We start from the raw sequence: 18,416 nt of genomic DNA on the forward strand, positions 1-18,416 counted from the left end.
CTCTGTAGTCTACAAGCAGTCATACCCCACTGAAAAACTCAAGGGTCAAGTTAGTTGGTTGGGAATAAGGCCAGGCAGTGAAAACGTGCCTAGATTCAGTCTCAGACTTTGGATTCTTTCTTTGGTGACAAAGAAGACCAAAACATACAGCCTAAAGAAGACAACAAAGTCACAGAGCCTACAACAAAAGCCTCCAAGAAAAACATGAACTGGCCCCAGGCCATAGAAGAACTCAAAAAGGATTTGGAAAAACAAGTTAGAGAAGTAGAGGAAAAATTGGGAAGAGAAATGAGAAGGATGCGAGAAAACCATGAAAAACAAGTCAATGACTTGCTAAAGGAGACCCAAAAAAATACTGAAAAATACACTGAAGAAAACAACACCTTAAAAAACAGACTAACTCAAATGGCAAAAGAGCTCCAAAAAGCCAATGAGAAGAATGCCTTGAAAGGCAGAATTAGCCAAATGGAAAAGGAGGTCCAAAAGACCACTGAAGAAAATACTACTTTAAAAATTAGATTGGAGCAAGTGGAAGCTAGTGACTTTATGAGAAATCAGGATATTATAAAACAGAACCAAAGGAATGAAAAAATGGAAGACAATGTGAAATATCTCCTTGGAAAAACCACTGACGTGGAAAATAGATCCAGGAGAGATAATTTAAAAATTATTGGACTACCTGAAAGCCATGATCAAAAAAAGAGCCTAGATACCATCTTTCAAGAAATTATCAAGGAGAACTGCCCTGATATTCTAGAGCCACAGGGCAAAATAGAAATTGAAAGAATCCATCGATCGCCTCCTTAAATAGATCCCAAAAAGAAATCTCCCAGGAATATTGTCGCCAAATTCCAGAGCTCCCAGATCAAGGAGAAAATACTGCAAGCAGCCAGAAAGAAACAATTTGAGTATTGTGGAAACCCAATCAGAATAACCCAAGATCTGGCAGCTTCTACATTAAGAGATCGAAGGGCTTGGAGTGCGATATTCTGGAGGTCAATGAAGCTAGGATTAAAACCTAGAATCACCTACCCAGCAAAACTGAGTATCATGTTCCAAGGCAAAATATGGAGTTTCAATAAAATTGAGGACTTTCAAGCTTTCTCAGTGAAAAGACCAGAACTGAATAGAAAATTTGACTTTCAAACACAAGAATCAAGAGAAGCATGAAAAGGTAATCAAGAAACGGAAATTGCAAGGGACTTACTAAAATTGAACTGTTTTGTTTACATTCCTACATGGAAAGATGATGTGTATGACTCATGAGACCTCAGTATTAGGGTAGTTGAAGGGAATATGCATATATATATATATATATATATATATATATATATATATATATGTATACACATACATACATATATATGTTTATGTATATATATAAGTGAATGTGTATGTATGTATATATCTATGTGTATATGTATGTATGTGTATATATATGTGTTTATATATGTGTGTATATATATATATATATATATATATATGTAAAAGAGAGAGAGCAGACACAGGGTGAGTTGAAGATGAAGGGAAGATATCTAAAAGAAATAAAATGAAATTAAGGGATGAGAGAGCAACATACTGAGAGAGGGAGATAGGGAGAGATAGAATGGGGTGGATTATCTCGCATAAAGGTGGCAAGAGGAAGCAGTTCTGTGGGAGGAGGGGAGAGGGCAGGTGAGGGGGGAATGAGTGAACCTTGCTCTCATCAGATTTGGCCTGATGGGGAATACCATACATACTCAATTGGGTATCTTACCCCACAGGAAAGAAGAGGGAAGAAGATAAAAAAAAATAAAAGGCGGGGGGGGATGATGGAGGGGAGGGCAGATGGGGGTGGAGGTAATCAAAACAAACACTTTGGAAAGGGGACAGGGTCAAGGGAGAAAATTCAATAAAGCGGGATGGGTTGGGAAGGATCAAAATGTAGTTAGCCTTTCACAACATGAGTATTGTTGAAGGGTTATACATAATGATACACGTGTGGCCTAGGGTGAATTGCTTGACTTCTTAGGGAGGGTGGGTGGGAAGGGAAGAGGGGAGAGAATTTGGAACTCAAAGTTTTAAAATCAGATGTTCAAAAACAAAAAAAGTTTTTGCATGCAACTAAAAAATAAGATACACAGGCAATGGGGCGTAGAAATTTATCTTGCCCTACAAGAAAGGAAGGGAAAAGGGGATGAGAGGGGAGGGGGGTGATAGAGGGGAGGGCTGACTGGGGAACAGGGCAACCAGAATATATGCCATCTTGGAGTGGGGGGGAGGGTAGAAATGGGGAGAAAATTTGTAATTCAAACTGTTGTGAAAATCAATGCTGAAAACCAAATATGTTAAATAAATAAATTTAAATTAAAAAAAAAACACTTCGCACAAATAAAGTCAGATCTAAATAAATGGAAAAAAAGAAATAAAAAATTTGCTGTGAGTTGAGATAGACAAGTTAGTAGCAGTTATTAGGTGCTTTTCATAATAGCTATTTTTATTAAAAACACACAAATCCCAAAGAAATAGTGTATATAGTAGAAGGTACATTGAAATCAAAGTCCCAAGATTTTGATCAGAGTCCTGACCTTGCCTTAGCTAGCAACTGTGTGACCAATAGCAAGTCCCTTTACCCCCTCCAAGGCTCGGTTTCCTGATCTATAGAATAGATATGAATGATTATACTTGCATTTTCTGCCTCACAGAGGCACTCTGAGTAACAAATAAGGTAAAATTTTATGGAAATTAAGCTGCTATCATTGCTTCTGTGCTTTTGAATAACATCCATACACACAAGTTCTGTATTCTTAAAGCAACAAAGCTTTCAAAATTTGTTTTGTGTACCATTCATTGTCTGAGGCTGTACTGCAGAAATAGTACGTTAATTATTTCAAAGGCCCTAGGTACAGCATTGCATGAAACTGCACACTAATATGATTAAAAACAAATCTGGATAAGTATACCTTTTGGCTTGAGTTAAGTGGCAATTCTAGAATATTCAACAATAACCATTGGAGGGATTGAACTTTTACATTTGTTTGAGAAGGGTCAAAGAAGAAGGAAAAGGCCTCTGATCTGCCACCCTGATCAAAATGTACCTAAATCCAGAAATAAGTGAAAGTATTTACTGAAACTCTCTCTCCTCTGGCCTTTCCCTCCATTTCCTTTCCTTACCTGATCTTTTCTATCTGAACTCTAACCTTAATATCATCCCTTTCCCAATCTCTCCAGTGAACAGGAATGCCTCTGCTATTTTTGCCTTCCCCCCTACAATGTAGTGTTATTTTCTTTTGTTTCAAATATGGTGATGCAGATAGGGGCTACAGCACCTATCTTTTCTTTTAATAGCTAAGCTTTTACATTTTTACAGGAATGCCTATCAAATCTGATACCAATGTCAAACCTTTTCCAAAGTGGAATTTGACTACTTCCCTTTGTAGAAGAGGAGAACTATTTTTTGAGGATATAATATAAAAGCAGTAGTCAGGCAATCAAAGCCCAGTTATCCTACACTAGAAAACTTGCAACTTGTTCTAATCCAAGTATTTTTGGTCATTTTTATTCTATTTCACAGAGAAGGCTACTAATGTTAGTCCTTTTTTAATAACGATTTTACTAAAATAGGGGTTTACTAGTATATTGTAATTATAAGAACACCTGTGCCAAATAACTTTGCTTTAGGGTCCTCTTTTGAAAAACTAAATGACACAGTCAACAGTACATCTGAATTTGTACTTGTTTTGGGAATATCTGGAGAGTACATTGCTGTATAAAGTATGTAAGTAAAAATATCATATGATTTAGGATTTCTTAATCTGCATACTATCAATGTCTTTATATATTTTAAGTATAATGTTTAGGTTTAAAATTAAAAAAAATCAGGTAGCAATAATTGTGCTTTTCTTGTTGTTATGGAGGCCTAGTATAATGGAGTGAGGTGCTATGGCATTTTCCCGCACTTTCTTACCCATCAATTACTACATTGTCTTTAGAATTGCTGTAGCTTTCAGTCTAGAAAAATAACCACTGTAACAAAAATTTCTATTTATTACCATGTAATGGAAATGATAACTATCTTTCTCTGTGGTATCAGAAGCTTGTTTTTGTTGAGAGGGTTTGTTAAATGTCACCAAAATATATCCTTTTAAAGGATTTTTTTTGAAATTTGTCTATGAAATTAACTTTAGAAAATAAGATACCGGTGTAAGTAGGCTATACTATATCACCACTGATGACCATGGGCAAGAAATGGTCTTAAAGACATTATTAAAGGTGTGACCAGACAAAGGGCTTGGCAAGTCAACAAGTGAAAGAAATGTATACAAGATTACAGGCAGAGTGCTATAGTAGCGTTGTGTATTCCATCTATAGGCATTTATGGAAAAACCTAGATAAGAAATGTACAGGATAAGATAGTATAGAGGGTTTGCTATATGAAATTAACATATAGCCCTTTAAGAACTACAAAGAACTTTAAATATACCTCACTTGAGCCTCTCAACGACATTATGTAAGAGGCAGTTGGTTCAAGTCCTGCCTTTGACACGTACTGGCTATGATATGAAAGGTAAGTCTTTTAATACCCCAATCAATGCTTTAACACCTAGCCTATGATAAGTTTAATAGGATCAAAGATTTAAATGCAGAAAGGACATAGGGGCTATTTAGTTCTAATACCTCATTTTACAGATGAGGAATTAATGCTCAGAGAGGAGAAATGACTTGCCTAGTGTCACATGCCTAGTATGTGATACAGGTGGGCCTTAAAACTGGGTCTTTCTGAGGGCCAGCTTGCTTTTCTGTATGAGAAAAAACAGCGGAGGGAGGAGTTGGTGTTTTATGGTACACAGAGCATTGGGTGTAGTGTCAGGAAGATCTGAGTTGAAATCTTACCTCAGGAACTTACTATATGAACCTGGGCAAGACACTTTACCTCTCTCAGCCTCAACTTCCTCATCTGTAAATTGGGGATTATAATAACATCTACCACCCAGGGTTCTTGTGAGTATAAAATGTGGAAATATTTGTAAAGCACTTTGAAAACCTAAAAAGCTTTATAAATATTATTTAAACAAGTCTTTGTAACTCTGACTGCAATATATTATTCACTATATCAGCTGTCATTTGGATTATATAAGGGATCCATTAAAATAGCAGTTCTCAAAATTTTATTTCAAGACTTCCTTATGCTCTTAAAAATTACTAAGGATTCCAAAGAGCTTTTGGTTATGTGAGTCATATCTATTGGTAGTGAACAAATTAGAAATGAAAACATATTAATATCACTATGAAAACCATTTTGATCTCTCCACCACCCTGAAAGAGAGTTGGGGACACCCAGGGATCCCTGGGCCACACTTTGGGAACTGCTGCATTAATGTTTCAAAGCATAACATTATTTTACTTCAATTTAGAGAGTGAGAATGATTTCTTTATACATATGTAGTATATACACATTTATACATACATACATATATAATATATATGCATACATATATGTATAAAAGAATGAATCCCAGTTCCGTTGATGAAACTATGAAATTAAAATACAAAAATTCTCATGTTTTAATACTAAAACTCTGAGATTACCAAACAAACCCCTCAAAACAAGTATGTCAATCAAATAGCTTTGACTTTATTATCAGTTGTGTTTTTGGTGAAATATCACTCTGGTTTTTATTTAATTTGACTCCATTTAATTATTAATGGTCATGTCAGCACCTAATGAGGAATAAAAGCAAAAAAGGGCAGGATAACAATCATGTATTTCCTTTATATTTTTTTAATTTAAATTTTTACTTATATCTTTTTTGTCCTTATATAAATTTTATATATATGTACATGATAAATATATATGTGTGTATGTATATGTGTGAGTTTGTATATATATATATACACACATATATACATGCATATATGTGTGTATATATATATATATACATATATATATAAATTTCTCCAACCTCCTTCTCAGAGAGCCATCCATTTTAAGAAAGAATAAAAATGATTTGAAAAAAATAGTTCTGCAAAACTAAACAACACATTGACTAAATAGGTCATTAAATGACATTTTCCACATCTAAAACCTTTCACCTCTGAAAAGAAGGGACTATCTTTAGAGCCAAGCTTGGTTATTATACATTTACAAAGATCAGTTTCTTTTTTCTTTCATTTTAATATTTTGTTTCTTTACATCTACATTATAACCATTCATTTTCAAACTACACTTACTTAAGCTCCTGAGAGTTGGCAGCCATGAGAGATTTTAGTGTCTTATCAGCCAAAGGACATCCAGATACGCTAAAAAAGAAACAAATTTTGTGAATTCACTAAATCTGAAAATAGTAAAAATTTTCTCAAATATACTCTTTAGTTATGAGCTATATAATATACACTTTTCTCTTACAGAGGAAATGCAAAGTATTCTTGGCTGGGAATTAGGAGACCTGGTTTCTTGTCTGAGCTTTGCCATTAACTAGCTATGTGATCTAGGGCAAATCAGTTAATCTCTTTGGACTTCGGATCTCCCTGCTATTAAAAGAGAAGGTTGAATTAAATAATCCCCTCTAGGCTCTAAAAGCCTATGACGGTGTTCTTCTGTGTCCATCATGATGTTTCTCTATCTGGAGGTTTTAATATTTTCCATCTGCCTACCCAAAGTTCTATATCTGTATTGAGTTGCAATAGAAAGACAAAATTCAGGTTCTAAAGATTAGCTGTGGTTTTTTGGCCTTGACAGGTTATTTAGTAGATAATGTGACCTATGTGGTAAATGATTTGCTGAGATATAAGTTTCTTTGTCCTCTATTGTCCTATTTTAATCCTTTAAAATTAACACAGAAGAGTAAGACACAAGGAGATCAAATATTCAATTAGGTTATAACCTGGATCATAAAGACAGAGAATATTTTAAATGAAGTTTGGTGGTTTATAAACCATATAACTATAAAATACTTAGGATTAAAAAACCCCACATCTAAGAAAGTTCCCTGGCCCCTGTTTCTGTCCCCAGTGGTATCTTGCTAATATGAATGAGAATACATATGTTGAGGAAAGAACAAGATGAGAGATGATTGAATAGTATCAACTATACTGTTATTTTCTGTTAGTAGATACCTGCGGTGTGATGCATAATTTCCTGTTACATGACCGCTTCCATCACATCCAGGTGTTGGACATCTGGGTGAGAAAAGATAATTAGAGGAAAAATACATTTCAAAGGTTTAAAGATGTCATTTGCCTTCCTTGCTGAGCAACCTTATCTTTACTTCAAATATGGGTGAACTCATCTAATCATGATTCATTTCTCTGACACTCAGTGACTAAAGAAGACCAAAGTGCTATGTGCCAGTAAGATCAACTAGACTGGTCCAGAAAAGACTAATGGTTGTGAAACAACCAATGGCAAACTCAGTAATTTCTTTTAAATTTCAAGTCATTCAAATAATTTAGGTTGGTTAAAATCATGACCTATATGTTCTGGGCTTGTTGTCAAGATAAAGTAATTTTTTTTAAAAAAGGATGCTCTTTGAAATTATAAAATACCATAATAACTACACAATAGCAATCATAACACCATATGTTTTAATGGGGGCAGCTAGGTGGAGCAATGGATAGAGTGCCAGGCTTAAAATCAGGAAGATAAGTGTTCCTGATTTCAAATTTGGCCTCAGACACTTACTAGCTGTGTGACCCTGGGCAATTCACTTAACTCTGTTTGCCTCAGTTCCCTCATCAGTAAAATAAGCTGGAGAAGGAAATAGCAAACACTCTAGTATCTCTGCTAAGAAAACTCCAAATGGAGTCATAGAGTGGGACATGACTGAAATGACTCAAGAACAGCAAAGATTTTAATAGTTGCTTCCCCTGATAATTCTCAAATGAACACCAAAGCTATCACTAACAACTTTCCCAGTATATTTTCAAGTGAAAAACATGTAGTGGGGGCAGTGAGTAGAGCACTGGCCCTGGAGTCAGACCTGAGTTCAAATGTGGCCTCAGATACTTGACACACTTACTAGATGTGTGACCTTGGGCAAGTTACTTAACCTCAATTGCCCTGCCTTCTCCCCTCAAAAAAAATAAAAGAAACAGGTAGTGAATATTCTACACAGTCATTTTAGAAACAATCCACCCCAAGAATAAAAACAGTGTGCCCCAAAAGTCTTAGTGCAAAACCATACTTAAAATGATTAGCGATGTTTTGAGACACTGCATTTTGAAAGTGATAGTATACATGATGGAAATGTAAAAGGAGATTTTCAAAGCTGGGAAGCTACAGACTGTCTAGAAATAACATAGCAGTTAATTGAGGAGGAAACAATGAGTATTTTCACATAATCTCCTCCTATATATAAATCTCCATTTGAATCTGTTCAAACTTGAACAAAACAAAAATAGCTCCAGACAATAATTTATTCTATACAAACAGGCTTTTCCAGCTGCAGCAGGACAAACATTGACTAAAATCCATTTCCTTTTATTTATTTGTATTCTATCAAAAACTTATAAAAGTGGATTTTTTAATTTTTAAAAAACAAAATAGGAGTCATCATCACAGCAATTCCATCACTCATTACATCATTTTTGATGCTGCATAAAAGTGACACATTTAGGGTAAACAGAATTGTGTCCAGTGCTAACAATTGGAGAACAAAAATCAGTGATATCACTTGTGCATCTCACTTCATTTTGATATGCTATTTGAAATGAAGGCTTCTGTATATGTTTATAGCGTATGTATATCACCTACCCTATTCAAGAAAATTTCTCTTAGACACTGGGATCGATGAGATGTTCTATGATCTCACTATATATATATATTTATATTACAGTTCATATAATAAATTAGCACCTTCCAAGTAAAATTCTTCCCTCACGTTTTCCTCCTATTTCTAAGTAATCAAAGAAAACAGCAGAAACTGGTAGAAATGGTAGAAAACCCCCACCATTTAGTAACGCAGTTACCCAGTCTTTCCTTGAATGTTTTGCTGATAGAGTGATCTGATTGTGAGCTGATTTTTCTTCTCAGAGGGTCCCATTTTAGACACATGTTCCCATCCATTGTGTTGGGAAATTATTTTCACAACTTTCAAAAGTTCTGTACTACCCAAATGAGGTAGAAGGGAAAGGAATAAGCATTTATTATGCAGCTACCATGTTCTAGACACTGTGCTAAACACTTTACAAACATGAGTTCATTTAATCATCACAACAATCCTGTGAGGTAGGTGCCTTTATTATCCTCATTTTGCAGTTGAGAAAACTGAGGCAAACAGGTTAACTACTTGCCTAAAATCATACAGTTCTTAAGTCTCCGAGGCTGGATTTGAACTCAGGTCTTCCTGACTTCAAGCCCATCACTCTATCCATTGTGCCACCTCTCTAGCTCTCTCAAAGAACCTCCATCCATCTATTCATTCAACATATATTTATCAAGTGGTTATCATGGGCCACTGTGCATATTTAGTGTGGGTGGGATACAAAATATAGGTACAGCAAGCTCCTTGTCCTCATAGAGCTTATAGTATAAAAGGTTAAATGCAAAATATATGTTAATTCTTTTGAAATGAAAGATTGTGAGTTATATTTAAGCCATCCAAAGGCGGTATTGTGTAGTAGTGCTCTTTTAGTCTGAATACTGAATTCTAGCACTAGTCCCATCAATAATGATCTGTGACCTGGGGCAACTCCTTTCCCTATTCTGTGTTTCAGTTTCTTAACAATATGACAAATGGTTATTGAGTACCTATTTTGTATAAGGCACTGTTTTATGTATTAGTAACAAAAAGATAAAAATGACAGAATCCAATCTTTCAAAAAACCAAATGTCTAATATTGGAGATGTGTGAGCAGGAATAATGCAAATATCTGAATCAATATAATACCAGGTAGAATGTGAGCAATGGACAGATTTAGAGAAGTGTAGAGGAAGGTGGAATGACTTTCATGTAGGTAGACCAGAGGAAAGAAGGATTTTAATAGGAATAGATAAAGAGATAATGTGCTCCAGCTGTGGGAGATAGCCTGTGAGAATTCACTAAGTGGAAGAGGGTGGCATGACACTGGCTAACAACCAAAACATCTTTGAAGAGGGAATAGAGTGAAATAAGGTTGGAAAGTTAGGGGAAAGCTTTATAATGAAGTAGAAAGAAAATACATGTGCTTGCTATTTAAATAATAAATCTGTAAATTTACATGTGAACCACAGCAATGAACTACATAGAAAGCCAGTTAAACATTTTTTCAAACCTATTGTGCGAAGAAGCCAAAGGAGGAAGAGAAAGAAAGAAAGGAAGAAAGAAAAAAAAGAACAAAAGAAAAAGTGGAGACAATAGTATAGAAGAAATAGGATTGAGTTATGAGTTAGAAAACTCAAATTCAAGTCCTATGTCTAACACTAAGTAGCTTTGAAGCCTTAGCTAAGTCACTTGTTTAAAACCCTATATATGTATTGTTTTCTCATTTCTAAAAATAATAATGGCTAACATTTTGTAATACTTTAATAAATGGGGTTTAACCAGATAATCTCTCAACTCTTTTTCTAGATCTAATATTTTATATTTTATAGTAGAGAATAGAAAAAAGAAGAGAGAAGGAAAATAGGAAGGGTAATGATACTAAGGTTATGACTTAGAGTGGAAATTTTGTATAATATGGCAGGAGTTATTATGAAAAATATTAAGATTTTAAAAAGGAAAGCAAATTAACTCCCTCAATGAGTCTCACTCAGCCTGTAAAATAAATTCAAGGATAATAGATGACATCACAGCATTCAATTGTGGTTGAATCAAGCAGGTACAGACTGGTAGGAAGTTTTTTTATATATATATTTTAAGAACCTAAAAGTTAAACAAATAAGTGGTTGAGGGCAGGGAGGAGATCGGAGTAATATATTTGAAGTATGACTACGAAATAATGAGGCAGTATTTTTTTAAAAAAGGAACGATTATTCCAGAACTCATCTAAATGAACATTGTCTGTTCAAGTTATCCCCTGAGGAGATCATGTGCATATTCCAAGTGTACTGCCAAGGTGCTCTTATTTCTAATTGTCTTTAGAGTGAATTCATGAGTCATACAACAAAACTGGTTTCGTTACCAGTTATAACCAGTTTTTTTTACTCAAACTGGTATATATGTTAAAAATCAGACTTAAAAAATAGGATATGTACATGACTTCCCCAGGGGACAACTTGAAAAGACAATTTTCATTTAGATTAATCCTAAAATATTCATTCCTTTTAAAAACAATACCATCTTATTTTATAGTCATACTTCAAATATATTACTTTCTCCCCTCTGCTATCTATATCATATGTTCTTAAAATATAAAAACACTTGCTACCAGTCTATACCTGACTGGCTTAGCCACAATTGAATGCCTCACACACAGGACAATAGTACTCCCAAATTAATATTGTTCAGCACTTATAAGAGAGTGTAATATACAAGAATAGTAAAATTAGTCTGGATGAAATATCTTTAACCATTTCTGTGTGCAAGCTATTGTTGGCTATATGCCATATTTACTTATGCCTGTCATGCATCTTTCTATGGCTGTTTGCATCAGCCCTAATTTTGATTCTTTAGCAGTTGTTGCATTTCATGTTTTACAGTAATGAAGCATCACTGGGAGAATTTATTGTTGTTCACTTGTTTCAGCCGTATCTAACTCTTGGCGACCCCATTTGGGGTTCTCTTGGTAAAGATACTAGGGTGGTTTGTCCTTTCCTTTTCCACTTCATTTTATAAATGAGGACACTGAGGCAAACAGGGTTAGGTGACTTGTCCAGAGTCACACTGGCCAGATTTGAACCCATGAAGATGAGTCTTCCTAACTCCAGGACCTCCGCTTTATCCACAATGCCACCAAGCAGTGAGAATATTAACACTAAAAAGATGGGGTTTTGTGTCAAGAAAGACCTTAGGATTGTTGAAATGGCTGCACAATTGTACACATGTAATCTAACCTTTCTTTCTCCTGTACTTCTAGAAGAAATTCATTGCTGTTTCACATTGTCTATCCAAGATGGACCACGTAATGAATTAATTTGATTAGATGACCATGAAACTACAATGTTAGTCTTAGCAATAAACATTTTTCGTGCATTTAGTTTTTCTGGGATGAATTGTTAGGATGATATCCTTTGTCCTTGTAGTATTTTGGGATGTGATGCTATTATCACAATGCCATCCATAAACAAGAGCTTCTAGAAGGCCTCACCATCTTTTGCAAATTTTTCTTCCATTTAGACTCAGCCCTAAACCACCTCTTTTATGATAGTGGCAAAAACATTTGGAAAGCATATATCTCTCTGTTTTAGTGTACATGGTATTAATAACTAAATTAATAGAACTAAGTTATTTCTGTTGAGCCTTTTAAGGAATCTTGTATGATTTTGACATATGCTTAGGATGCACATTGTTAGAGGACAGCTTTTAAGACTAGGCTTTGATAAATCAAAAACCTATTTTGGTAATAAAAAGTTATATTGTGGGATCTTGTATTCTCCACACCTTTCCATCAATTTTCCTCAAAGATGTGATTTGTGGTAGAGAACTACCTTTGAAAACTTACCTCCTCTTATAATTTCACCAAGGATATCCTTGATGTTTGTAGATCATTCTCATAAACATTTTATAGAGATGGTAAAGAAGATACATAGGTCAATAATTTCCAATGTTCTCTTGATTGTATTTTTGTTGCTGATGCTGTCTGTAATTATTCCAAACATTTGGCATTTTCTCTTCTTTGAAGTACACAGATTGAAATTGGTCCCTCAATACTTGAGACAGCACCAATTACTTTTGTGTATACTTGCTTTAGAGCATATAGATAGTGTATATTCTGCTTTTCCCAATTTAAAAGCCATTTCCTTTTGTTCATGAAGTACATTGGTTACTGAGGCGTTAGAATACAAATATGGTAGTTCAATTGTCATTGACGGTAATAATCTTGCAAATATTGAGAAATCAATTCTATTTTCATGCTTTGACCTAACTCCATCTTTACTTTTACGCATTCTTTAGATTTGTTTTGCCTTACACAAACTCCAACAAAACAGAGCTTTATTGAGGCAATACTCTTTGTAATCTTCCATGTTCCTTTTACAGTTTTACAAATCAATTTGTATTCTCAACCCATACTGCCCTTTGCTGCCATTTCTCTATTCTTGGCAGAGAGATCAAGTGGTTGGAAATATAGGTGGACTGGTTAGATTTTTAGAGGAAGGAATAACAGATGGAAAGCCCAAGTAGTCACTTGGTACCCACAAAATGCCAAAATGTCTAGAGAAAGGCTTTCAGAATATTAGGTAGATTGTCTATGGAGGATCGATGGGAGCATATAGACAGGAATCTCACAGGATGAGAAAGCATGAATGGGTTATAATTTGTACTGTTGGAAAGATTACTCACTTTGAAGAGATCAGAGATCTACTGAATTACTAAATCATAAATTTTAACTGTGTTAATATTTTGATAGTGAAAGGTCAAAGGCTTTTTAAAATTAGATGTGCACCAAAATTAAACATTGATGCCAGTCGATGGATAATCAACACTTTTTAGTTTGCTTTCTATGTGCTAGGCAATGTATTTTTGTATTATGAGTACCACAAAGGAGCTTAAGATCTAGTCTCTGCTCTCAGGGAAATTTTAGTCTAGTCAGCTAGGTGAAACACATGCATAAGAAAAGTCGACCAGCAATATAGGACAGTTAATAACACAAGGGGCAGCCTGTCTTAGGGGGTAGACAGCTAGTTTTAGAGGCAGGAAGACTTAGCTTCAAGGCCTAACCCTGACATACATTGAGTATGTGATTCTGAGCAAGCCATTTAATCTTTCAGTACTCCAGACAATCTACTAAGATTACAAATTGCCCAGCAAATATGTGTTTGTAGAAGGAATTTCCTTGTTGGGTGGATCCTATACAATTAAAATTTCAAGTCCTGTTACTGCCCCCACCCCCTAAAAAAGCATATGATAGATGCCAAAAGGATATACAGAAGATATGTGTAATAGGAATTTGGAGAAAGCAAAAATCAGTCTGGCCTGAGATTGGGAAAATTTCACAGGGAAAGAGGGTCTTGCACTTGACTTTGAAGGTAAGGTAAAAATTAGGTAGATAGGAGAAGGGAGGGCAATCCAAGTGAGGAGAATGGTACCAGGAAAGGTGCAGGTTCTGTATTGATGGTAAAGCATAATATTAACTTTAAAAAACCCCTAAAACTGTCAACTGAAGATTCCAATCTGATTTTCCTTCATCTAGAAACATTTGGATTTCCAATAACTTTCTCTAATTCTAAACAAATAGTGAAATGTGTTCAACTGAATATGTTCCAGATCTGCAGAAGTCATGCATTTTGGTTAGTGCGTGGTTTGGATATTGTGGTACAGCTGCTATGGTTATACTGTTTTGTTGGGGAACTATCCCTAAGCATTTGTCACTCTCTTTAAAACTACTTGTCTGTTCAGTGTGTAAGAAAACACTGCTGTGATAATAAAGGTGTTAAAGATAATGTGGGCTGTTTCCTGTCCAACCTGTCCAGTAGAGGTTCAGTGCCCAGAATAAGTAGGTACTTTGTATACAATATTCTATTTTCAACTCCTGTCCTTAATGCTGTTATCTTTAAACCCCAGAGTTACAGAGATGTGGTTGCTTTGCCTTCAAGCTATAATATTAGCCATACTTTACATAGGTGCAACTAACAGTTAATTATCAAGCTTTAGGGAGAAAGTTCTCTTCCTTGTTGCCTTTGATGGGGTGAATGGGTGAGTTTCAAAGAAACCCTAGAAATGCATTTTTCTGGGGGAAATCTATTTCCGCCAAAACTCTTTGCAGTCTGGCGTCCTCTCCCACAATTCTGTTAAAGCTGCTTTCTCCTCAATGACCTCCTTATTACCAAATTAATTGGCCATTTATTCTGTCCTAATCTTTCTTGATCCCTTTTCATTTTCTCACTTTCATGATTAAGTTAGTCAGGCAGGCAAATATCATTTAATAAGTGCTTACCACATACCAAGACAGGGCTAAATCCTGGGGATACCAAGAAAGGACATAGATGTATATATGTGTACACGCAAACATACACACACACACACACACACACACACACACACATGCACTCACACTCAGTCAAGCGTTACCGTGATTCTCCTTACTTCTCTGACTATTCCTCTTCTATGTCCACTAATGGATCCTCATCTTCTTACCACTCAAATGTGGTTGGCCACAAAGGTTCTTCTGTTTGTTCTCTTTTCTCCCATCCCCTCCCCTCCCCTTTCATTGCCTCCTTTCTTCTCCTTATACACATTTTCTTTCTGATTTCATCCCCTGCCACAGCTAAAATAATCACCTAAATGAAAATAACTCCCAAATCTATATAGCCTATGTGGACTCCTAATCTCTCCCCAAAGCTTCAATCTCATATTCCCAAATGTCTGCTGGATATCACCATCTGGATATCTCATTGACACATCAAATTCAACATTTACAAAACTTGCTTGCTAATATTCTGCTCTCCCCCAAACCTGTTCTTCTCCTACCTTTCCTTTTTATTGTTGTCTGAGCCACAGTTCTTCTAATTTCTAACTTCATAGCTCTTTGATTATTTCATCTTGTTGCTACCACATCCAGACACTTGCAAAGTCCTGGTAATTATACCTCTGTCTTACTTTTTTGCATCTTTCACCACTTCATTCTTTTACTACAGCTAAGTTCACATTGTCAATTGTTTTAGCTACACCATTTTAATAGACTCCTAGTTGGTCTTCTTAACTATAAATTATGTAATTCCTTTGAGTTTGTTTCCTTTTTCAATTCATCCTTCACATCTCTATTTGATTAATATTCCTAATATACCATTCAGCTACATCTCTCTTTCATTAAAAAAAGAAAGCCCTTCGGTGGCATTGGCAGCATAAAGAAAAAAAAAGTATAAATTCTTGATTAAGACATTTAAGTCCTTCAACAACCTGGCTTGAAGGTACTGTTACCACTTTATTTGATGTTATTAATTATAATACAGTTTATGTTCCATCCATACTGGGTTACTCTCTACCTTCTGTTTTCATCCTGTCCTCTTTTATCTCCTTCTTTTCATTATATTATCTCCCATGCCTGAAGTGGATAGTGCCATATCTCCCAGTCTCCTTTTGTGGAATCCTTTAAGGACCTAGGGTACCAATGAGATTCTGGGGGCACCTTCTCCTTGAAGTCTTCCATGACTCTCCCCTTCCTATTCATGAAAAGAATCTATTTGCTCAGTTATCTGATAGCATGTTGCTTGCATTTCTCCTTTACATTCATCTCACTCTCCTGTGCCTTTCCCTTATTATGTTGTAAGCTCCTTAAGAGCATTTAATTTTGTCTCTATTTCTGGATTCCAAGAATAGCACATGCAGTGTCTTTCATAAAATAGATATTATAGTGGATGTTGCTGGACCTCGAGTCAGGAGAACTGAATTTGAATCCTGGCTAAAGCAGCTACTAGTTGTGTGACCATGGGCAAATCAGTTAGAATCCCTAGGGCTCAGTTTCCTCATCTGTAAAATGGGGATAATAATGCTTGAATTACATATTTTGTAAGCATTGGGTTTTGTGGGGAATATACACTGTAAGGTTTAAAGTAATATAGATAGAAATGTGAATTATTATTATTGTTATCATTCATAAGACATGTTTGTTGAATTGAACCAAACCTAGAGTAGTACTAGATACAAAGAAAAGTCCGGCCCATTGATTGATAGGTGGTTGAAATCTTTAAACATTCATGAAAACAAGTATAGGATCATTTTATATTATCATTCACATGTTTAGCTTAATCCTCATCTCAGAAAAATGGCTACAAATGTATTGTGTATCACTTACGTTATGAGTTCCTTTTTGAGTTCTCTGGAATGGAGCTTGGGTTTAGGACTTGGTATGGAGACCTCCCCTGGGTATTTTTTTTCCTCTAACTTTTCTGGAGAGCTCACTGGGTCTTTCTGAAAAAAGAATACAGGTGTATCATGTGGAGGGCATTTATCTTTTTCCCAATTAACATTTTTATATGATCATTAGAGGAGAAATGTCTAGGAAAAAGCAATGCATTCTGCAACAATCGAGCAGTGGTATTTCTGGGGGAGATAAGTGATGAATTCTTTTTTCCCCTCTAGAAGTCAGAGGGGTATTAAATTATATTGACTAAATTTTGTTAGAGTTCCTGGAGAATAGAGGAACAGTAATGATATACCTTTAGAGAGCCACTACTAAAAGTTTTAATTCTGTAAAAACTAAATGTAGAATTTAAGCCAAGATTACACTGAAGGAAGAGCACAGTACTCGGTGTCAGGAGAGTTTGAACCCTGGCTTGACACCAGCTGTGTAACTATGGACAAGTGACTTAAATTTTTGGAACCTATTTCATTATCTGCATAATGGATAATACTTGCACAGCTTAACTCACGGTTGTTGCAAGGAAAGAAATTATCTTATTATATTACCTAGACCTTGGGTCTACAATGGACTTTCTGCCTGTTGAAATCCTACATATGCTATGAGATCTGTTTCACATTGGAAGCTTCTTCCAATAGGCCCAGTCAGAAATGACCTTTTTTTTCTTGGACATACTGTAACAACTCATTATTCTTATTATATTCTGCTTACTTTAGAATTATTGTATAGTTGTTATAGGATTTTTGTATGGTTATATGTGCTCATGTATCTTATTTCTCCTGTTATATAAACTCATAAGAGACCATGCATCACTATCTTTGCATCTCCTGCAGTGCCTGGCATGGAGCTTTGAATATAATAAACACTTAAAAAATGGTTGTTAAATGAACCATTAAATCATGTAGAAATTAGTTACTTTTTATTACAGTAATCACTAATTCAGGTGAACTTTATATTTTTTCTAAATTCACATAGATAGGAACCCATGCTCCTACTGACTTAAAATGGCCTAATGGCCAATGCTGATGTGTTTTGGGCTTGATTTTTGTTTTGGGATTACTTCGTTGCTCCCATCCCCTTCCGTGCTTTTAAAAGAGAGATGTAAATTGACAATTCTCTTTTAAAGGAGATTTTTTTACTTTCTATTTCAATATTGAATGTTTCATGTTAGAATATAGTCACAAACCCCCTTCATTATATTCTTGATTGTAGAGTCAAGTATTAAGTATCTTTAACATGACCTGTTCATTTGTAGATAAAAATGTAAAGCCTACCATCTGTTGTTTTATTGCAGAGTTTCTATATGCATTACAGAAGGGGAATTAAAAGAAACCTATTAATTATAAAAAGTTTAAATTGATGTTTTGAAATTGAGTATAAAAATAATATCAAAAGAATTGTGGAACACACATATGCCCTTTTATTTCTTGAAAGAAAAAGCTAATGTTTCAGTGGCTATTTCTACATATAATAATCTTTTGAACCACTCACACTTGTATATG

At 35.1% G+C, this 18,416-nt stretch overlaps 1 protein-coding gene across 4 annotated transcripts in view; it reads right to left on the reverse strand.

The window, feature by feature from the left end:
* ST18 (ST18 C2H2C-type zinc finger transcription factor) overlaps positions 1-18,416 on the reverse strand; it is a 92,373-nt gene that overhangs the window by 30,334 nt on the left and 43,623 nt on the right. For all 4 annotated transcript variants that reach the window (XM_036761415.1, XM_036761436.1, XM_036761422.1 and 1 more), the window contains 3 exons: positions 16,849-16,964; positions 7,096-7,158; positions 6,211-6,279 (listed from right to left, as the gene is read on the reverse strand). In XM_036761415.1, coding sequence (XP_036617310.1) covers positions 6,211-6,279; positions 7,096-7,158; positions 16,849-16,964 — 248 coding nt within the window. The remainder of the gene's footprint in view (positions 1-6,210; positions 6,280-7,095; positions 7,159-16,848; positions 16,965-18,416) is intronic.

The sequence above is a fragment of the Trichosurus vulpecula genome, chromosome 1 (assembly GCF_011100635.1).
Source record: "Trichosurus vulpecula isolate mTriVul1 chromosome 1, mTriVul1.pri, whole genome shotgun sequence".
Classification (NCBI taxonomy): Eukaryota; Metazoa; Chordata; class Mammalia; order Diprotodontia; family Phalangeridae; genus Trichosurus; species Trichosurus vulpecula.